General features: G+C 42.6%; 2 protein-coding genes and 1 long non-coding RNA gene across 6 annotated transcripts in view; 2 read left to right on the top strand and 1 right to left on the bottom strand.

Annotated features, from left to right (window-relative positions):
• LOC110498520 (uncharacterized) overlaps nt 1–15,960 on the top strand; it is a 28,756-nt gene extending 12,796 nt beyond the window's left edge. The window contains exons 5-9 of one of the 4 annotated variants that reach the window (XR_016488821.1): nt 6,482–6,593; nt 8,398–8,498; nt 9,884–10,908; nt 12,143–12,257; nt 12,969–15,960. Coding sequence is in view for 2 of the 4 variants with exons in the window: in XM_021575188.3 (XP_021430863.2) it covers nt 6,482–6,593; nt 8,398–8,525; nt 9,884–10,831 (1,188 nt within the window). In the remaining 2 variants the exon portion in view is untranslated. Of the gene's footprint in view, nt 1–6,481; nt 6,594–8,397; nt 8,526–9,883; nt 11,203–12,142; nt 12,258–12,968 lie in introns of those variants that run through there. The other 3 variants (XR_016488822.1, XM_036953713.2, XM_021575188.3) reach the window with 3 other exon arrangements.
• On the bottom strand, nt 8,232–13,073 carry LOC118941348 (uncharacterized). The gene is made up of 2 exons (XR_005037593.2): nt 12,961–13,073; nt 8,232–8,571 (listed from the first exon to the last, which is right to left on the bottom strand). It is a non-coding gene; the product is annotated as an uncharacterized LOC118941348 (long non-coding RNA).
• A 1,118-nt stretch (nt 15,961–17,078) lies between the features above and the next one.
• Nucleotides 17,079–20,133, top strand: part of LOC110498509 (uncharacterized) — a 53,925-nt gene continuing 50,870 nt past the window's right edge. Inside the window, exon 1 of the mRNA XM_090209682.1 lies at nt 17,079–17,564. Within this exon, the coding sequence (XP_090065808.1) occupies nt 17,282–17,564 (283 nt within the window). The 5' untranslated portion in view covers nt 17,079–17,281. The remainder of the gene's footprint in view (nt 17,565–20,133) is intronic.

The following is a 20,133-nucleotide window of genomic DNA, read 5'->3' as shown; positions in this document are numbered from 1 at the left end:
AGTTATATTTAGTTGTATTTTTTTTCACTTTCACTTATCTAGCTAGCTAGCGAATGCAGCTAGCTAGCTAGTTTAGCCTACTCAAACACCCGACTCAAACAGCAAGGGATACTATGTTAGCTAGGCTATCACTGGAACTCTTCTGAGTCATGGTAAGCTTTTAGTTTCATAAATGTATTGCCACCCGGACCCGCCTGTGTAACTGCTAAACTGCTTGCTGTACGCTGTAACGTAGCTGGTTTAATAACGCATAAATTATAGTAGCTAGCTATGTTGACTATGACGTTAGGTGACAACTATGTAGGCTGTGTGTAGCGGTCTAGCAGTTATGGAATGAAGGTTTGGCTTGGAAAGGGTTGGATAATTTTTTGTTGTTGTCTGGTCACATACAGCTGTTGTGTTGTGCATTGAAGTCCACAAGCGAAGGGAAAAGTTGTGAGGACGAGAGCGCATAGATGCGTGTAGGTATTATAGTAGGAATTATACACTGAGCAAATTATCATGTTTTTTGTATGTAGCTGCTATGAAAGGGAACTGTGTTTGCAGTGATCAGGGGTGTATTCATTCCGCCGATTCTGTTGAAAAACATTTTTTAAACTGAAGCAAACGGAACGAAACGGGGATAATCATACCTTAATTTGTCCAATAGAAACTCTCATTTGCAACTGTAGGACTAATGACTACACCCTAGATCAGCTAGATGCAGGCAAGAGTGTGCAAGACGGTATTGAATGTGTCAACTGTCTGGATTACTCAGATTTTTATCTTGACCTTTTGTAGCAACCTCATGATGGGTATATGGACAATTTGAGTATCATGTAGTATCCTAAACCTGCCGATTGTTACATTGAGCTGGACGAATAAAATACGAATGACAGTCATTCAATATGCTGTAATAGAAGTAAGGCCATGCTCATAAAAAAAAAATCCTCTCAAATGGCACCAACTGTCACTGGATTTAATGTGGGTGTTTCTTTGCCATTAAATCACAACAAACAAGGGCAGTAGTGAGTACAGCGAGGTAAGCTAAGCTAGTTTTGCTATGAAGAGAACAAAGTTTTGAAGTTGAGGCCTTTCTCCCCCGACAGTCAGCTAATTGACCCTTCGCTTTGCCTCGCCCTAGGATTTTGGGTAACCAATCGCAGTGCTCCAATGGATTTCAACTGTTGTCAAGTCCTCGGACAAGCTCCTGCTTACATTGCATGAAAGCCAGTGAGGGCTATGGCAAAGTGGTCTTGTGATAATTGTTGATTTAATTGTTAATTGTTGATTTTGTTCTGCTGGTCAGAGGCAGCAGGCGCTCCACGTTAAACGAAGGGGGACAAGAGAGGTGAATTGTTTTGCTCTCGAGGAAGGGTGTCATTGAGAGGAGTGATTACTGGGGTAGGGGTAAATGGAAAGTTGACCAACTGAAGGGGAAGATTCCTGGTGTTTATAATGCTCATCATTTGGTGCGACACAAACAGGGAGGGTGAGTGGTGAAACAGAAGAGTCGCTGTCTGTCCTTTTGAGTTTTGATGTTGTGTCTTTGCCCGACAAAGGGATGTTAGAATATATAAGTTATCCCATACAAGCTTTTGTGCCAAATACGTTATGTTGTTACAGGTGTCAAGCTTAAGTGCAGTGGCAGCAGCGTCTAGGAGGGATGTTCCTAGATGTTAGAAGTGTGCAGAAGGGCATGAGACAAAGGAATGTGTAGCATTGGGGAAGGTAGTGGTATGTGTTAATTGTAGGGGTGCCCATGGGGCTGTGTTAAGAAGCAGTACGGCTGGCTGGGTTGTGTATCGGAGGACGCATGACTTTCAACCTTCGTCTCTCCCGAGCCCGTACGGAAGTTGTAGCGATGAGACAAGATAGTAGCTACTACAACAATTGGATACCACGAAAATGGGGTAAAAAAAATGTTTTTAAAAAGGGGGAGGGATCCTTAGAAGAGTGGTGTGAGTAGTAGATCTGTACCAGTACAGAGGGGTAGGGCAACAAGTGATATATGTTTCAGTAAGATTGGATTTTTGGCATTTACAGCAATGGTTATTAACTGTACTATAGGGATGGAAAGTCACAGAAAATGGAGGTGGTGGCAGATTCAGAGAGATATTTGGGTGTGCAAGACTTGACATCAGAAGAGTTACAGGGTGTATTAAGTGGTGGTGTCCCATCCTTTCAGGCTGTTGGCCTGAGGTAGCACTAAATTGTTTTAAATAGTGGAGTAGGGTGGTGGTTTTGTAGTGAGTGTAGCGTTAGATGGTATGGTATTTGTTGATTTAAATATTATATAAACTCAGCAAAAAAAGAAACTGCCCTTTTTCAGGACCTTGTCTTTCAAAGATAATTTGTAAAAATCCAAATAACTTCACATATCTTCATTGTAAAGGGTTTAAACACTGTTTCCCATGATTGTTCAATGAACCATAAACAATTAATGAACATGCACCTGTGGAATGGTCGTTAAGACACTAACAGCTTAGAGACGGTAGGCAATTAAGGTAACAGTTATGAAAACTTAGGACACTAAAGACGCCTTTCTACTGACTCTGAAAAACACTGAAAGAAAGATGCCCAGGGTCCCTGCTCATCTGCGTGAACATGCCTTAGACATGCTGCAAGGAGGCATGAGGACTGCAGATGTGGCCAGGGCAATAAATTGCAATGTCCGTACTGTGAGACGCCTAAGACAGCGCAACAGGGAGACAGGACGGACAGCTGATCGTCCTCGCAGTGGCAGACCACGTGTAACAAAACCTTCACAGGATCGGTACATCCGAAAATCACACCTGCGGGACAGGTACAGGATGGCAACAACAACTGCACCAAGTTACACCAGGAACGCACAATCCCTCCATCATTGCTCAGACTGTCCGCAATAGCCTGAGAGAGGCTAGACTGAGGGCTTGTAGGCCTGTTGTAAGCCAGGTCCTCACCAGACATCACCGGCAACAACGTTGTCTATGGGCACAAACCCACCATTGCTGGACCAGACAGGACTGGCAAAAAGTGCTCTACACTGACGAGTCGCGTTTTTCCCTCACCAGGGGTGATGGTCGGATTCGCATTTATCGTCGAAGGAATGAGCGTTACACCGAGGCCTGTACTCTGGAGTGGAATCGATTTGGAGGTGGAGGGTCTGTCATGGTCTGTGGCGGTGTGTCACAGCATCATCAGACTGAGCTTGTTGTCATTGCAGGCAATCTCAACGCTGTGCTTTACAGAGAAGACATCCTCCTCCCTCATGTGGCACCCTTCCTGCAGGCTCATCATGACATGACCCTCCAGCATGATAATGCCACCAGCCATACTACTCGTTCTGTGCGTGATTTCCTACAAGACAGGAATGTCAGTGTTCTGCCATGGCCAGCGAAAAGCCCGGATCTCAATCCCATTGAGCACGTCTTGGACCTGTTGGATCGGAGGGTGAGAGCTAGGGCCATTCCCCCCAGAAATGTCTGGGAACTTGCAGGTGCCTTGGTGGAAGAGTGGGGTAACATCTCACAGCAAGAACTGGGAAATCTGGTGCAGTCCACGAGGAAGAGATGCAATGCAGTACTTAATGCAGCTGGTGGCCACACCAGATACTGACTGTTACTTTTGATTTTGACCCTCCCTTTGTTCAGGGACACATAATTAGCAATGTTATGAATACAAATCCCATCTGCTGTCAACATCAGTATACGATTTGAGAGCACTAGTTCGCTCCAAAAGTGGTTATAGCTTTGACTGAATGGTGACAGTGAATTCAGAACCAGTCAGTGGCTACCTAGCTGCACTACAAACATAATTTTACCAGGTTCCCGGGAAGTGGTTGTAATGACAGTACACCAGAACATACCCAAGAGTTTCCTGATTAACCAGGGGTAGTCTGTGTTTAATTGCATTGTATTAGAAACACAGTTTGAGATCACCATGAGGGGATTTCGCCAGTGGTTGAATGGGGAATTGGACATCCAAGAGGGTTGCGTGGCTTAGCGAAGGTTCAATTCAGTTTTATATGTAGGCTAAAGCCTGCACAGACCTTGTGTTTATCCAAGCTGTCAGCAGCTAGCTAGCATAGCTTGGTGATAGCTGCAGCTGGCATCTTATCTAGCTGATATTTCTCTGTCAAATTAGTTATGGCAAGATAGCAAGAGCCAGTAAGTTTCCATCCAACCTTTTTATACGAATAAAGTACATGTCAGATCAGAAATGTCAGGACAGGCCTGATGGAAACCACACATTTGACGGTAAACGTTCCAAATGTGGACAAAACAACATTTGGTGAAAATGCCTTTATGCACAAATATTGATATAATAACCATCATATCAAAGTATACTTGGAGTCACACAATGATATATTGTGTGATCCTCCCACTACGACTCAGGAAACAATGCAGTTTATTAGGCTACAGATGAACCTCACAGGATGGTGAAAGTGCATGGTGATGAGCTAGATGGTCCTTTTCGATAAATATTGAGGGTCTTATTCTCATGACATGATGATTGATGCTTGGCTGCAATTTGACAAGTAAAAATACTCTTGCTCTTTTGTCCATAATAATCTCATGTAGGCTATTCCCGTACTTCATCTGCGAGCTGTTGGCTAGATGGCATGTGCCAAGACCTGAGTGGGCACATTCTCTATATAAAGCAACATATTTTGTGACAGAACCATCAGTGTATCTGAAAATGCAATGGAAACCCATTTAACTTGTATTTTTTTTATTCAGTACTTGGGAATTTGTCGCCAATCTGTCACCAATTGGATGGAACTTAGCTAGTGTCCGGAATGTGTTTCATAAGACACTCGTTTTACAACACCTTGCTACAAAAGTGTCTTGCAACTTAGTTTCAACGTTTCATCGCTTCATGTAAATACATGTTACCGTGGAAATGGTATCAACTGCAAGTTTAGCTGTCCTACAACACAATATTCTATAACTGGCTAGTTGTGTGTCATCTTGTCTATCCTTATAAGCGCTGTTAGATCTTTCCGGGGGACAAATCCCAGAGCTACTAATATTCCGACAACAGTTGTAGGCTACATGTGGACATGATGATGCTGATTCATGATTAAGACTGGCTGAGAAAATCTGCCTGCCTGTCTGTCTGTCTTGTCCCGACTCCCAACACGTTCATTACTATGGGACAGCTGGAGATCGCATTTGAATATTGAAACAATGTTGCAAATGTCAGAGAGACAGACAGCAAGATTTATACAAATCTCCGCTGTTGAAAACTAAATGTTAGTCTAAAAGAAATGTGAGATAATGTCAAGATGCCTTTTCATAGTGGAGATCAAGTTTATAAATTGCCTGGCTGGGCTGATGAGACAGTGGATTGCGCAGTCAGATGGAACAGAATAAATAGGCATTTTAATGTCATATATTTAGCCGGTGGTAACTTGTGGAATAGACACCGGCTGGAATGCGGTTTTAACCAATCAGCATTCAGGATTAGAACCACCCGTTCGTTGTATAATTATCCCCTCAAAAATCCATGTGTGTTCATGTTACAAAGACATAACATTGTATGCTGTAAATATCATATTGGTGTACTTATAAAGACAGTATGCCTACACTTACCTAGCAAATCCCTTACAAAAAAAGATTGCGGTTTTGAAACTGCAGTAAAAGTGTAGTAACTGCATTTACACTGAAAAACTTCTGGTATTTTGGATGCAGTAATTGCAGAATAACTAACTAAGTTGTGTGTAGAGTGCAACTTCAGCTATCTAACCATTACTAGAATGTCATTATATTTGTCTATTTGGCCAAATCTAAGGATGTGGCTGTCAAACCACACACTGACATGCCCAGCTCTCTGGGTGAGGTTCTGTCTTCAAGTCTCCAATGGGTGATGAAGTCACTTCCATCTATGTAATGTATTACAGGTTATGGACAGGTGTAGTCAAGTGGCAGGAGGGGTGGAGTCCATCTTGGATATGACTGAGTTTGCCTCAACACATGAGTCAAACAGACAGAGTTCAATAACTACAGGATGAGGATGAGATGCAGCAGGATGGCACTCATCTCATACCACTCTGTAGGCTACTGACCAATTCAATGCTTCCTCCAGGAAGTACTAAACACTAAACACTTGCGATGTACTGTCTTATTAGTAATCAACTTTTGAGCTGTTTGCCAAAGCCTGATGGGCAGTTTTGGACGAGACTGACTTTATGACCAAAATTATCATATTTACACTCTGTAGTCAATTTTGACACTAGAATGACTGTCATATCGATGCCACATAGGCCTTTTAAAAACAGAGAAGTTGGTTCTAAGCTAAGGGGTTGACCTTCAAGTGTGGGGCCATGCCTTTAAATGATCAAACCATTAAAGAGTGTCAAGTAATCAAATCAACTAACATGTTTGCATATTATCAAATCAATTAATATCTTTGTATAGTACTTATTGAAATCCCTCATTGCTCAATCAGAAGATGCTCCATAGCAGGGTGCTCATATCAGATGTATTGATCCAACATCCTCTCACTCTATATCTCTTAGTCAGCAGACATGGAGGATGGGAAGACTGATCTGCTACTAGTCAAAGAGGAGACAATAGAAGACGGACCAGAGAGCATTGACCTGCTGAGTGGACTAAAGATGGGGGAGCAAGGTAAGGTTGACAGTGCATTCAGAAAGTACTCAGACTCCTTCACGTTTTCCACATTTTGTTACGTTACAGCCTTATATTAAAATTGATTACATTTTTTTCATCAATCAATACACAATACCCCATAATGGCAAAGCAAAAACACAATTAGACATTTTTGCAAATGTATTAAAAATAATAAAATATCTCACATTTACGTAAGTATTCAGACCCTTTACTCTGTACTTTGTTGAAGCACCTTTGGCAGCGATTACAGTCTTCTTGGGTATGACACTAAAATCTTGGCACACCTGTATTTGGGTAGTTTCTTCTGTTCTTCTCTGCAGATCCTCTCAAGCTCTTCCAGGTTGGATGGGGAGCCTCACTGCACAGCTATTTTCAGGTCTCCTTAGAGACGTTAGATTGGGTTCAAGTCCGGGCTCTGGCTGGGCCATTCAAGGACATTCAGAGACTTTTCCCGAAGCCACTCTTGCTTTGTCTTAGCTGTGTGCTTAGGGTCGATGTCCTGTTTGAAGGTAAACCTTCGCCCAAGTCTGAGGTCCTGGGCGCTCTGGAGCAGGTTTTCATCAAGGATCTCTGTACTTTTCTCCGTTCATTTTTCCCTCGATCCTGACTAGTCTCCCAGTCCATGCCACTGAAAAACATCCCACAGCATGATGCTGCCACCACCATGCTTCACCGTAGGGATGGTATTGGCCAGGTGATGAGAGGTGCTTAGTTTCCTCCAGACGTGACACTTGCATTCAGGCCAAATCGTTCAATCTTGGTTTCACCCGTCCAGAGAATCTTGTTTCTCATGGTTAGAGTCCTTTTGGCAAACTGCAAACGGGCTGACATGTGCCTTTTACTGAGGAATGGCTTCCGTCTGGCCACTCTACCATAAAGGCCTGATTGGAGTGAGGAGTGCTGCAGAGATGGTTGTCCTTCTGGAAGGTTCTCCCATCTCCACAGAGGAACTCTAGAGCTCTGTCAGAGTAACCATCGGGTTCTTGGTCACCTCCCTGACCAAGGCCCTTCTTCCCCGATTGCTCAGTTTGACCGGGTGGCCAGCTCTAGGAAGAGTCTTGGTGGTTCCAAACTTTTTCCATTTAAGAATGATGGAGACCACTGTGTCCTTGGAGACCTTCAATTCTGCAGACATTTTTTTGTACCCTTCCCCAGATCTGTGCCTCGACACAATCCTGTCTCGGAGCTCTATGGACAATTCCTTCGACCTCTTGGCTTGGTTTTTGCTCTGACATGCACTGTCAACTGTGGGACCTTATATAGACAGGTGTGTGCCTTTCCAAATCATGTTCAATCAACTGAATTTACCACAGGTGGAGTTGTAGAAGTTGTAGAAACATCTCAGGATGATCAATGGGAACCGGATGCACCTGAGCTCAATTTCAAGTCTCATAGCAAAGGGTCTGAATACTTTTAAAATATTTTTTTTTTATACATTTGCAAGAATTTATAAAAAACTGTTTTTGCTTTGTCATTATGGGGTATTGTATGTAGATTGATGAGGACATTTTTTATTTAATACATTTTAGAATACGGATGTAACGTAACAAAATGTGGAAAAAGTGAAGGGGTCTGAATACTTTCCAAATGCACTGTACATTTAGCCTACATACAGTAATAGATCTTCAATGGGAATAGTGATACACCTGGCTTTTTTATTTTTTCTTAATTTATCAAATTAAATCAATACAAGTTATCTTTACATACAAAAACACACATTATAATGTATGATTTAAAAAATCTTCATATGTAGAGTTCTCTGCCATGTTAGTAAAGTCTATTTTGTAACCTCTTCCTGCAGGTAGTTGGCTGGAGGCTAACAGAGAAGACTGGGCAGCCATCTTGGATTCCCAGAATCAGGCCGGTGCAGCCAGGGACCCGGGGGACAACATCACAGAGCAGGTCAGGACCAGAGGCAACATAGTGGAGGTCAGTGGATGGGACAGCATCCTCAACTCTGGGCTGGGGAACAACACTGTTAACCAGAAACAGACAGTCAAACACAAAACATCCAATCTTAGTTAGGGGTGGGCATTTGTCTGGCACGGAGGGAGAGAGAGAGAAAGTAGCCAAACCTGACTCGCTCTGGTTAGACAAACTTGTTGCTGCCATAGGTTATCTATCATACTATCTGGTAGTGCCAATCTTGACTTCATCAAATCGTTTGTAAAAAACTAGCTAAATACAGCAGTCAGCTAAGTTAGCTAAGTAGCAAGGCCAATTAAAGCTATTTTGCTACGCTCCTCGTACAACTCTAGTCATATGAAACAGCCTACCTGTTGGATGATCAGTGTAGCCTACTCCTCATTTAGCCAACGTAATTCTGTAATTTTTCTTACATTTTGCAACGATTAAACATCTCCCTCTCAATGTAGCGCTGCTTTGATTGATTACAATAGCAACAAGCTACACCTGTGAAACGTGTGTAGGCTACCGGTGCGTCTTTTTTTATGGGGCGCACTTATAAAAAAAATATAATAATGTATATAATGGTCTATCCTTGTAGGCTATGTAGAAACATCACAAAGATAATTGCATTTCATTTTAGACAAAGCCTTTTCATTGTTAAAATATACGTGAAATGAATACTTTCCCATGTAATCGAATATTAATGTCTGTTGATATTCAAATATTCTAATAACGTGCCCATCCCTAATATTAGTCTTCATGGCAACAGGCTGGCTGAGACCAGGGCGAGGCGTAGATTTGGTCTGAGGGGACGGGGATGTGTCTGTATGTGGCTAGAGAGAATGGACACAGACTCCGTCCTAGTTGTGATTCAGAGAGACTGATCGCACCTCAGGATAATCCCCTAACACAGTGGTGTTCAAAGTTGGGGTCACAACTGAAGTGGGGTTGCCAATATTTGTTTTTAAATGCATTTTATCAAAGCGAGGGTATCAGATTTACAGAAGATATAGTGTTACCATAGTTGGAAGTTATTCTGCCTGACACACGTATCGTTTTGTGCAATAAAAGTACTGTTCTTCACGTTATGTGAGTGTATGACCATTTTGTTGAAATGAAATACAAAAAGTCAGTACAGAGTAAATGTATCATTGCAAGGGCTGAATTTCCCTTATCCCAGTCAAACCAAAACATACTTCATTCTTGAATCAACACATTTGGATTAAAAAATAATAATAAACACCAATGGCTCCAGATTGTTAGGTACATGAATCACAGTGTTAGAGATGGGCTTGACTGTGGTTAACATTTTATAATGTAATGTTTTGTGTGTTTCTTACATAAACCTTTATTCTCTTCTGTACAATTTGTGTTTACAGTCTGCAGTCCACGAGGACCTGCTGATATCCGGTGTTGCTGGCGGGAGAGACTGGACCTCTGAGGCGGCCGGTCACAAACCTTGGCTCCGGATCAGGACCCTGGATCAGGAGCCGTCACTTTTCCATTCCGAGTCAGAAACAGAACCGAACAATGAGGGACAGAGACTCCACCACAACCACCACACAGAACACAACCAGTGGACAGGTGGACTAAACAACCTCAGTCCTGGTGGTCATCAGATAGACAGAGGCTCCAGTCATGGATCCAGTCTGCAGCCCAGACCCTTCTCTTCACAGTCTCAGTGCAGGGATGAAGCAGGGCCTGGGGCTGATAGAGATAGACCCTCCTGTTCCTATGATACAAACACCACAGTATCCATGATGAACAGAGCAGGTCACCCTGGGCTTCAGCCTTCACAGAGATTGGTGGGAGACCCCCCCGGTGAGAGTCTAACAGGAGGTCTGTGTTCTCCTTCAGGATCTTGTCTAATGCCTGGCGAATGGGTTCACAGAGGACCTGGACCTGGGTCTAGCCTTCCTCAATTACCTCATGGTTACCCCACCAATACAGACAGGGTCAGGATGGGCATCCATCACAAGAGGTACCTAGCCTACAACACAGCACACAACAACAACACCCAAACAACAATGGCTAGAGGTCAAGGAGGGAGCTTAAAGACTAACCACCTGAGGGTGGTGGCTCCTGCTTCTGCCTCGTCTGCTGTCATTGGGTCACAACGTGGGAGGCCATGTACTAGGCCGGACGCCGACAAGCCGTACGCCTGCCCCACATGTGGGAAGCGCTTCGCTAGGGCAGACTATTTGAGGGAGCACCAGGCCGTTCACACCAAGGACAAGCCCTTCAAGTGCAAACTATGTTACAAGAGCTTCTCCTTCCTGACTAACCTAATCAGACACAGGAGTGTCCACAACCGGGAGAAATTGTAGCAGTGTGGCTCGAGTTGTACACAGGGGATATCCGGGAACTATTCTTAAGTTGACATATAGTTGTGAAGTGCTTTGGGGTAAGAGGCTAATTAACCGCATACCCTTCATTAACCCTTTGTTAACTTGTCATTTGAAACAGGCTTGAGTAAATACTTGTTTTTAGAGAGACAGTGAACCTGGGCTAGAACAAGGACAGTTTAATATTTACCTTACTGAGGTGATATAGATGGAATAAAGTCATTCTAATATTTTCTACTGTATTCTTGCTGTATTCACACTGTTCTTTCTAAACACGTCTGCCCTCCACTTGATAGATACTGACATTGGGAGATTTGGTGTGTAATGTAATAAACAGTACCATAATTCAAAGAGCAGCATGCATACCTTTTTCATTTAAGCTCACCCATTCAGCTATGATGCCAACCAATAAGATAAGGTCTCTTTATTGTAGAACAATTTTAAAGTTTGTGTTTATGTTGTTATTTAGACAATAAAGTCCTGGAACTCAAAATGTGCCAAATTTAACTGCACACCATCACATACTTACTGCAGTAGTCTTTAAATTTGCATTGGAGACGGGACTTGGTTGATAGATGTTATCTGGATAACCCTAGCTGGCTGCTAATGTGGCTATCTGTATGGTTTTTCACACTCAAATAGCCTCCATCGTGGAGGTGCTAGCGAATACAGCCGTGGCAGAGATCTGTAAAGTCGTAGACGACTATGCAGTGTTTCGTTTGGAAATAACTCAAAGCCAGAAAGAAAACAGGGCATTGTGAAGGAAACTACAGCTACTGGAAACTAAAGGTGGCACGGGATCGAGCAGAGAGGACAACGTGAGAGCGTAGTGTTTAAGATCCTCAACAGATAGAGGCATGTCAAGAGGTACAAATAGCAGAAGGCAGAGTCTGCGTGGCCTGTCGCCGTGCATATATAGCTCAGTGCCTTTCGCCTTGTTCACCTTTGCACGTGTTCAGATTCGTTATCGAGAATTGGGTCTTGGTCAGTTTTTGGATAGTATGCAATAATTCCCCTGATTACTTAGCTAGCACAAAGGCACAATATCATATTTTAACCAGATGCTTGATTAATGAATGCACTTCTTATTATTTAGTCAATAAAAACAATGTGATGCGTGGAACATAATATATCGATCAATAAATAGTATAGAAGTTATGAGATGTTACGATTACATCCTTGCCAATTCTAGACAGCATCAATGGTATGGAATAGCTGTTGACACAATAGTATACCGTTGAGCATTGACAGTAGCTAAACTAACCACCTCTTTTCCTTCTATCACTTTCTCAGGTGAAGGAGATTTCACTGGAGGCCACAGGAGCTTTGTGAAGCCAGTGCGACACAATCACTGTTAATCACTGTTGTCAAGCTGGAGAGGTCAAGGACCCGACTCAGCATCACGGAGGTCAGTGGAACACTGAGCGCCGTCCTCAAGTCAGAGACAGACACCGAGACTTTAACAGGGCTGGGGCGACTGCGCTGTCCTCCTTTCCCCATTTAAAGTATTTACTTTATGGTAACCTGAGCCCGAGGACTGTCCTGTCCAATCGGGTCACAGATGATGCGTTAGAGTTGCAATGATCAGGTCCTGTTCATACGCTAGAGAGATGATACCTGGTGACGGGCCTGTGGGATTAGATACACAGACTAATCCAATGAGATACAGTAGTAGTGTACGGTATAAAAAAAAAGTATATATATGTAGATACCACCTTTATTTAACCAGGTAGGCCAGTTGAGAACAACTCCTCATTTACAACTGCAACCTGGCCAAGATAAAGCAAAGCATTGCGACAAAAACAACAACACAGAATTACACATAAACAAACGTACAGTCAATAGAAAAGAAAAATTGCAAAATCTATGTACAGTGTGTGCAAATGTAGAAGAGTAAGGAGGTAAGGCAATAAATAAGCCAGAGGTGAAATAATTACAATTTAGCATTAATACTAGAGTGATAGATGTGCAGATGATGTATACTCTGGTATTCTCTGAAAGGCGCCTAGATAAGAAAGGGGATGCCCTTTTTGTGTGTCTATTCTTGTCTTTGAGGCTGCATAGCCGGCTACCTACTATCTTGAAACTCACTGACAACTTTTTTCACTTACTTTACCAGCCTGTTATGGTTTGTGACCCTGTGTTACCCAGCACAGTGAGGGGCAAGAAGCAGGAGTGGAGTGGGTCAGGCAGGAGTGGTTCTGAGCCAGGCAGCTAGTTGGTCCTGGCAGCAATAAAGAAAGAAGAACATGAAGATACATCCAACAGTGGGACATACTTAAGAGGACATCAGTTTGTGCTTAACAATCCAATCTAATGTTATTTTGTGCATATCCCCACAATATGTGATAAGGTTTACAGAAAAAAAAGTATACTGTTTTTGTTTTAAAGTAAGGTGATCTCTTTATGTCATAATTACTTTAAGACTAACTCTCCTTGTTAGCTCATTGAATAGCATCTGAACCTATGTTGAAGTGTATTTAATTTACTGCCAATCTGGATATGCCTTGTTTGACACTCTTTCTGCATATGAATGAGGGAGTTTGATTAAGATGAACCAGCGTGCACCAGGATATGGCTCATGATTTGAACGGGCGAAAGCGGTGCGAGAGGAAAGCCCTGCTCAAATAGAACCGTAATCTGCGCCACCAGGTCATATTGCCAACAAGGCAGCATGGTGCATTGTTCAGGAACATACAACATACATTTTCCATAAATAAATACTTTTCTGACTGGTTGAAGGCAGATAAAGTACGTATGCGTTTCAAACACTTTGCATGTGTCGTAATCATTATTCCACGTGCTTAGCGTACGTTACTTTGTTTTGAGATGACTTCGCCATGTCACCCTGTTCATGCCCAGGAGGCAGCCCGGTTTCACAACGAATGCAATCACTTTTCACCTGGTGAAATCTCCGCCTTCCTGGGCACCTGTGCCAGCTTAATCAAATCCCCTCATTGGGACTTAAAATCGGATCCTGGGGTCCGGCAAAATGAAGGCAGTTATACAATCATTACAATACATTCATTACAGAATTCACAACACACTGTGTGCCCTCAGGCCCACACTCCACTACCACATATCTACAATGCAAAATCCATACGTATGTGTGTGTATAGTGGTTATGTTATCATGTGTGTGTATGCATGCGTCTGTGCCTATGTTTGTTTTACTTCACAGTCCCCGCTGTTCCATAAGGTGTATTTTTACCTGCTTTTTAAATCTGATTCTACCGCTTGCATCAGTTACCTGATGTGGAATAGAGTTCCATGTAGTGATGGCTCTATGTAGTACTGTGCGCCTCCCATAGTCTGTTCTGGACTTGGGGATTGTAAAGAGACCTCTGGTGGCATGTCTTGTGGGGTATGCATGGGTGTCTGAGCTGTGTGCGAGTATTTTAAAACAGACAGCTCGGTACCTTCAGCTTGTCAACACCTCTTACAAAAACAAGTAATGAGGAAGTCAATCTCTCTTCCTCTTTGAGCCAGGAGAGATTGACATGCATGTCATTAATGTTAGCTCTCCGTGTACTTTTAAGGGCCAGCTGTGCTGCCCTGTTCTGAGGACCTGCCTTGTAGATAGTGTTGTTAAGAAGGCAGAGCTGTGTGTTATTATGGAAAGACTTCTCCCCATCTTAGCTACTGTTGTATCAATATGTTTTGACCATGACAGTTTACAATCCAGGGTTACTCCAAGCAGTTTAGTCACCACAACTTGCTCAATGTCCACATTATTCATTACGAGATGTAGTTGAGGTTTAGGGTTTAGTGAATGACTTGTCCAAAATACAATGCTTTTAGTTTTGAAAATATTTAGGACTAACTTATTCCTTCCCACCCATTCCGAAACTAACTGCAGCTCTTTGTGTTGCAGTCATTTCAGTCGCTGTAGTAGTTGACGTGTATAGTGTTGAGTCATCTGCATACATAGACACACTAGCCTTACTCAAAGGCAGTGGCATGTCGTTAGTAAAGATAAAGTTTAGATGGGCCATATAACCGTGTTTCTTCTCCAGAAAATCTGCAATCCAAATTAACCTATCCCAGCCACCATCTTTTTTGGGGAAGCCCAATTGGTTCTGAATTCAGGCATTTCAAATGTGTTGTTATGCTCAGACTTCATGATGTAAGGACTAAGGCAGGGGTGTCAAACTCAATTCTTGGAGGGGCGAGTGTCGGTTTATTAGCATCCTTCACTCATGCTGCCAAACATACCCTTGTAAAACTGACCATCCTACCAATCCTCGACTTCGGCGATGTAATTTACAAAATAGACTCCAATACCCTACTCAACAAATTGGATGCAGTCTATCACAGTGCCATCCGTTTTTTTCACCAAAGCCCCATATACTACCCACCATTGCGACCTATACGCTCTCGTTGGCTGGCCCTCGCTTCATACTCGTCGCCAAACCCACTGGCTCCATGTCATCTACAAGACCCTGCTAGGTAAAGTCCCCCCTTATCTCAGCTCGCTGGTCACCATAGCATCACCCACCTGTAGCACGCGCTCCAGCAGGTATATCTCTCTGGTCACCCCCAAAACCAATTCATTCTTTGGCCGCCTCTCCTTCCAGTTCTCTGGTGCCAATGACTGGAACGAACTACAAAAATCTCTGAAACTGGAAACACTTATCTCCCCCACTATCTTTAAGCACCAGCTGTCAGAGCAGCTCACAAAGATTACTGCACCTGTACATAGCCCACCTATAATTTAGCCCAAACAACTACCTCTTTCCCTACTGTATTTATTTAATTTATTTTGCTCCGTTGCACCACATTATTTTTATTTCTACTTTGCACATTCTTCCACTGCAAATCTACCATTCCAGTGTTTTACTTGCTATATTGTATTTACTTTGCCACCATGGCCTTTTTTTGCCTTTACCTCCCATATCTCACCTCATTTGCTCACATCGTATATAGACTTGTTTCTATTGTATTATTGACTGTATGTTTGTTTTACTCCATGTGTAACTCTGTGTCGTTGTATGTGTCGAACTGCTTTGCTTTATCTTGGCCAGGTCGCAATTGTAAATGAGAACTTGTTCTCAACTTGCCTACCTGGTTAAATAAAGGTGAAATAATAAATAAATAAAATTAGTTTGGAACATTCACCTGGTTTTCTAGGTCTTAAATTGAACATAAATTCAAAGGTAATAACCCAGTAGACACGCAGCTCTCCTGGAATTGAGTTTGACACTCCTGGACAAAGGTGTTGGCCTGATAGATACATTATAGTAACCAGTGGTGTAAAGTACTTCAGTAAAAATACTTTAATTTAAAGTACTACTTAAGTCGTTTTTTACTTCACTACATTCCTAAAGAAAGTAATGTCGTTTTTACTCCATACATTTTCCCTGACACCCAAAAGTACTAGTTACATAGTGAATGCTTAGCAGGACAGCAAAATTGTCGCACATATCAAGAGAACACGTGGTCATCCCTACTGCCTCTGATCTGGCAGACTCACTAAATACAAATGCATCATTTGTAAATTATATCTAAGTGTTGGAGTGTACCCCTGGCTATTCATAAAATGTAAAAACAAGAAAATGGTGCAGTCTGCTTTGCTGAATATAAGGAATTTGAAATTATTTATACTTTTACTTTTTATAGTTAAGTATATTTAGAACCAAATACTTTTAGACTTATACTCAAGTAGTATTTTACTGGGTGACTTTTACTTGATTAAGGTATCTATACTTTTACTCAAGTATGACAATTGGATACTTTTTCCCACCACTGATCGTAATTAGCTAACGTTACCTTACTGAGTAACGTTAGTTGTCTTCACTTTCTTCCAGCGGTAGTCTGTCAAACTCGCCAGCTTTTTATTGATTCCATGAAGTGCAACGCAGCATACCAACTTCAATGATGCTACTTTAGCTCTATTTTCTGTAGCTGAAAATAAGCAATTATACTCGTAACCATATCTAATTCGTTAGCTAGCTTGCTTAGTTCACATATAGCGTGGCATTTAGCTTGTTATCTGTCAGTCAATCGTAATAGCTGGATGGACACGGGAATACGAAAAGTAGACTGTCTCCTCGAAAGCGGCGGTGAAAGGGATGCTGAGAGCCCATTGGCTATCGAACGGCCAATGTCGTGAGGCGTGGGTCTTGAATATTTCGGTTCACTACCGTAATTAAAAGAACAGCGCGCATTACCCTTTCATTTAGCACCCTTTGAGCTATGACGCCGACCAATAAGATCCCTTTCTCGTCAGTGTAACCGGAAGTGAACAGCGACAAAGTACAATTTACACGTTAGCATTTTTATTTGTTATTTGGACGTTTATTAACACACTGGAACTCAAAATATGACAAATTAGCTGCACACACGTACACCCTATAGTATTTAATTCGCAGGGCTTGGTTGATAAACGTTATATAGTTAACGCCAGTTTAGCTAGCAGTGAACATTAGCCAACATGGCTAACTGTGTGGTTTTTCACACTCAAATAGCCTCCATCATGGAGGTACTAGCGAACGCAGCCGTGGCAGATATCTGTAAACTCGTAGACGACGACTATGCAGTGTTTCGTTTGGAAATAACTCGAAGCCAGAAAGAAAACAGGGCATTGCGGAGGAAACTGCACCTATTGGAACCAAAGGTTGCACGGGAGCGCGCAGATAGAACAACGCGAGAGCGCGTCCTCGCCAGTCGTCCCAGTAGTGTCAAGATCCTCGACCGAAACAGAGGAATGGCAAGAGGTACATTTTTCAGAACGAAGAGCAGGGCCTGTCGCTTTTTCCACGCTGTGATTTTAGATGTCTTAACCACATATGGTTAACCAGAATTGGGTCTTGGCAGTTTGTTGGCTAGTATGCAATAATCGCTTGGCTATTTTGCACAAAGACAAAATATAATGTTCTAACCAGATAATTTATTTACGGAATGTCCTATTATTTACTTATTGAAAACAATATACTGCATGGAACATAGTCAATCAATCTATAAATTGTATATCAAGAAGTTATGCAAAGTGTTACCTTACATCCTTGTCAATTCTAGACAGTGTCAAAACGGTCAATAGTGTACATTATAGTGTTGATCATTGACAGTGGCTAACCTAACCATCTCTTTTCCCCCAATCACTCTCTCAGGTGAAGGACATCTCACTGGAGGCTACAGGAGCTTTGTGAAGCAAGCGGGACACAAAACATGTAGAGATGACCAACCAATTACTGTTGACGAGGGGAGTGGAACCTCAACCCAGCACGTTATCGTGATAGAAGTTAGTGTAATAGTATTACATAAAAATTACAGTACATCAAATGTATCCCGTTTATTTCAGAAAGGATCCCCTCGGCTATTCACTTGCTTACATGTACATACTCATTTATCTGCCATAGGGGAGCTTGTGAGACTTCCCTATGACATTATTATTTAATCCTACTCATGTACCGGTAATAACCTCCTCCTTGTCAGCCTGCAGATGCAGAGACTGCAGGTCCTGGGGTCAAGCTGGAGAGGTCTGAAGGAGGGGAGGATCCACAACACAGCAGAAACATCCAGACTGGAGCGGCTGGAGTGCCTCCTGTAGCCACAGAGGACCCCTCCACCACCCTAGTGCCGCCCAGGATCCGACGCAGCATCACAGAGGACAGTGGAACGCAGAACACCGTCCTCAAGTCAGAGACAGACACTTTAACTGTAACACAAAGGATTTTACACACCGGATCTGACCCAGAGATACTGGGGCTGGGGGGACTGGGCTGTCGTTCTTCTCCCAGCTCAGAGTATTTACTTTACGGTAACCCGAGGACGGTTCTGTCCCATCAGGACTCAGGTAACTCATTACAGACTGGCAATGATCCATCTTGTTCTTACACTGCTGAGACAGGGATGATACCTGGTGACATGCCTGTGGGCTTAGATACACAGACTAATCCAATGAGAGGAGACTGGAACCGGTACAGTAGTAGTGTATATTCTGAAGAGTGCCTAGATGAGAAAGGGGATGGTCTGGCCTTAGATGATGTGACTGTGAAAGTGGAGGGCGATGCTCCTCTGACATGGAATGAAGTCGAGACTCATTTAGGAGAAGGACACTCGCAGGGCAACAGCAGTGACTTCTTAGACTACAGGGAAAACTTAGAGACAAATCTAAATGTCACAACCAATTCCTCTTTACACTCCGTGTCCATGTCGATGGCACCTTCCGATTCACAAGGCCTATTCGATCAGGTATTGAACTCAAACGACCAAAGGTCCAAGGCTCGGGGAGGGGGAGCAAAAACAGGCGGTAAAGAGAAGCGGTTCCTCTGCATGTTCTGTAACAAAGGCTTCAGCTGCCCTCAGAAGGTGGAGATCCACCAGAGGGTCCACACAGGGGAAAAACCCTACAGCTGTACCCAGTGTCACATGCGGTTCGCCCATGCTGGCAACCTAAAGAGGCACCAGAGGGTCCACACAGGGGAGAAACCCTACAGCTGCCAACAGTGTGAGAAGAGGTTCTCCCACCAGCACCATCTGAAGATGCACCTGAAGGTCCACACGGGAGAGAGGCCATTCAGAGAGTAACTACCTGAGGATACAGCAGCAGAAAAACCATTCCACTCTATAACATAGAAAGTAACCATTCCACTTGATAGCTTCTGACTTTGACATTGAACCCTGCATTAAATACAAAGATTAATGTTGTCAACAGAAAAGATCCACAGATGCATTTGGAATAATGAGAGTAACAGATTTCAGTGCTAAATTTTACTGGGTAGAATATTGCATCCAGACGTAATGATATAAAATGCATATATAAGCCTAATGAGTCTGTTACATATTGTATTTGTACTGTGTAGGCGATATGATGTTCACAAATTCCTATTTCATTACTTCCATTCAATACTTGATATTAATGCAGTTTATCAAGTTCATGCAGATGTATGTGTGGTTTAAAATGTGTATGTTTAATAAATAAACATTTTAACTTTGTTCTCCTTATTTGAGACTCTCTTTAATATATATCACATCTGATCTCACCCTATTCTACATACACACAACAGAGATTTATAACCAATATACACTTACTAAATATACCCACACTAACAAACATCTACTGTACACGTCAAAATAGTTTAGTCAGGTTTGTCTAATGGCTTTTGACTTATCATAGCTGACTCACATTTATCCACAACATCATGTGTCCACCATGATGGGTTTAACAACAATGAAGTCATTCTGTAACTACAGTATAGGACTCAGATGTGGTGGGCATGGGTAAACACTCCATGTTGAAAGTGTGTTTATTATCTGTGTGTACGTACTTGAGGGAGTGTACGT

This window comes from Oncorhynchus mykiss, chromosome 19 (assembly GCF_057628025.1).
Source record: "Oncorhynchus mykiss isolate SJ-2025 chromosome 19, ASM5762802v1, whole genome shotgun sequence".
Taxonomy (NCBI): domain Eukaryota; kingdom Metazoa; phylum Chordata; class Actinopteri; order Salmoniformes; family Salmonidae; genus Oncorhynchus; species Oncorhynchus mykiss.
The sequence above is the reverse complement of the archived record's forward strand: the minus strand, read 5'-3'. Positions and strand labels throughout refer to the sequence as shown.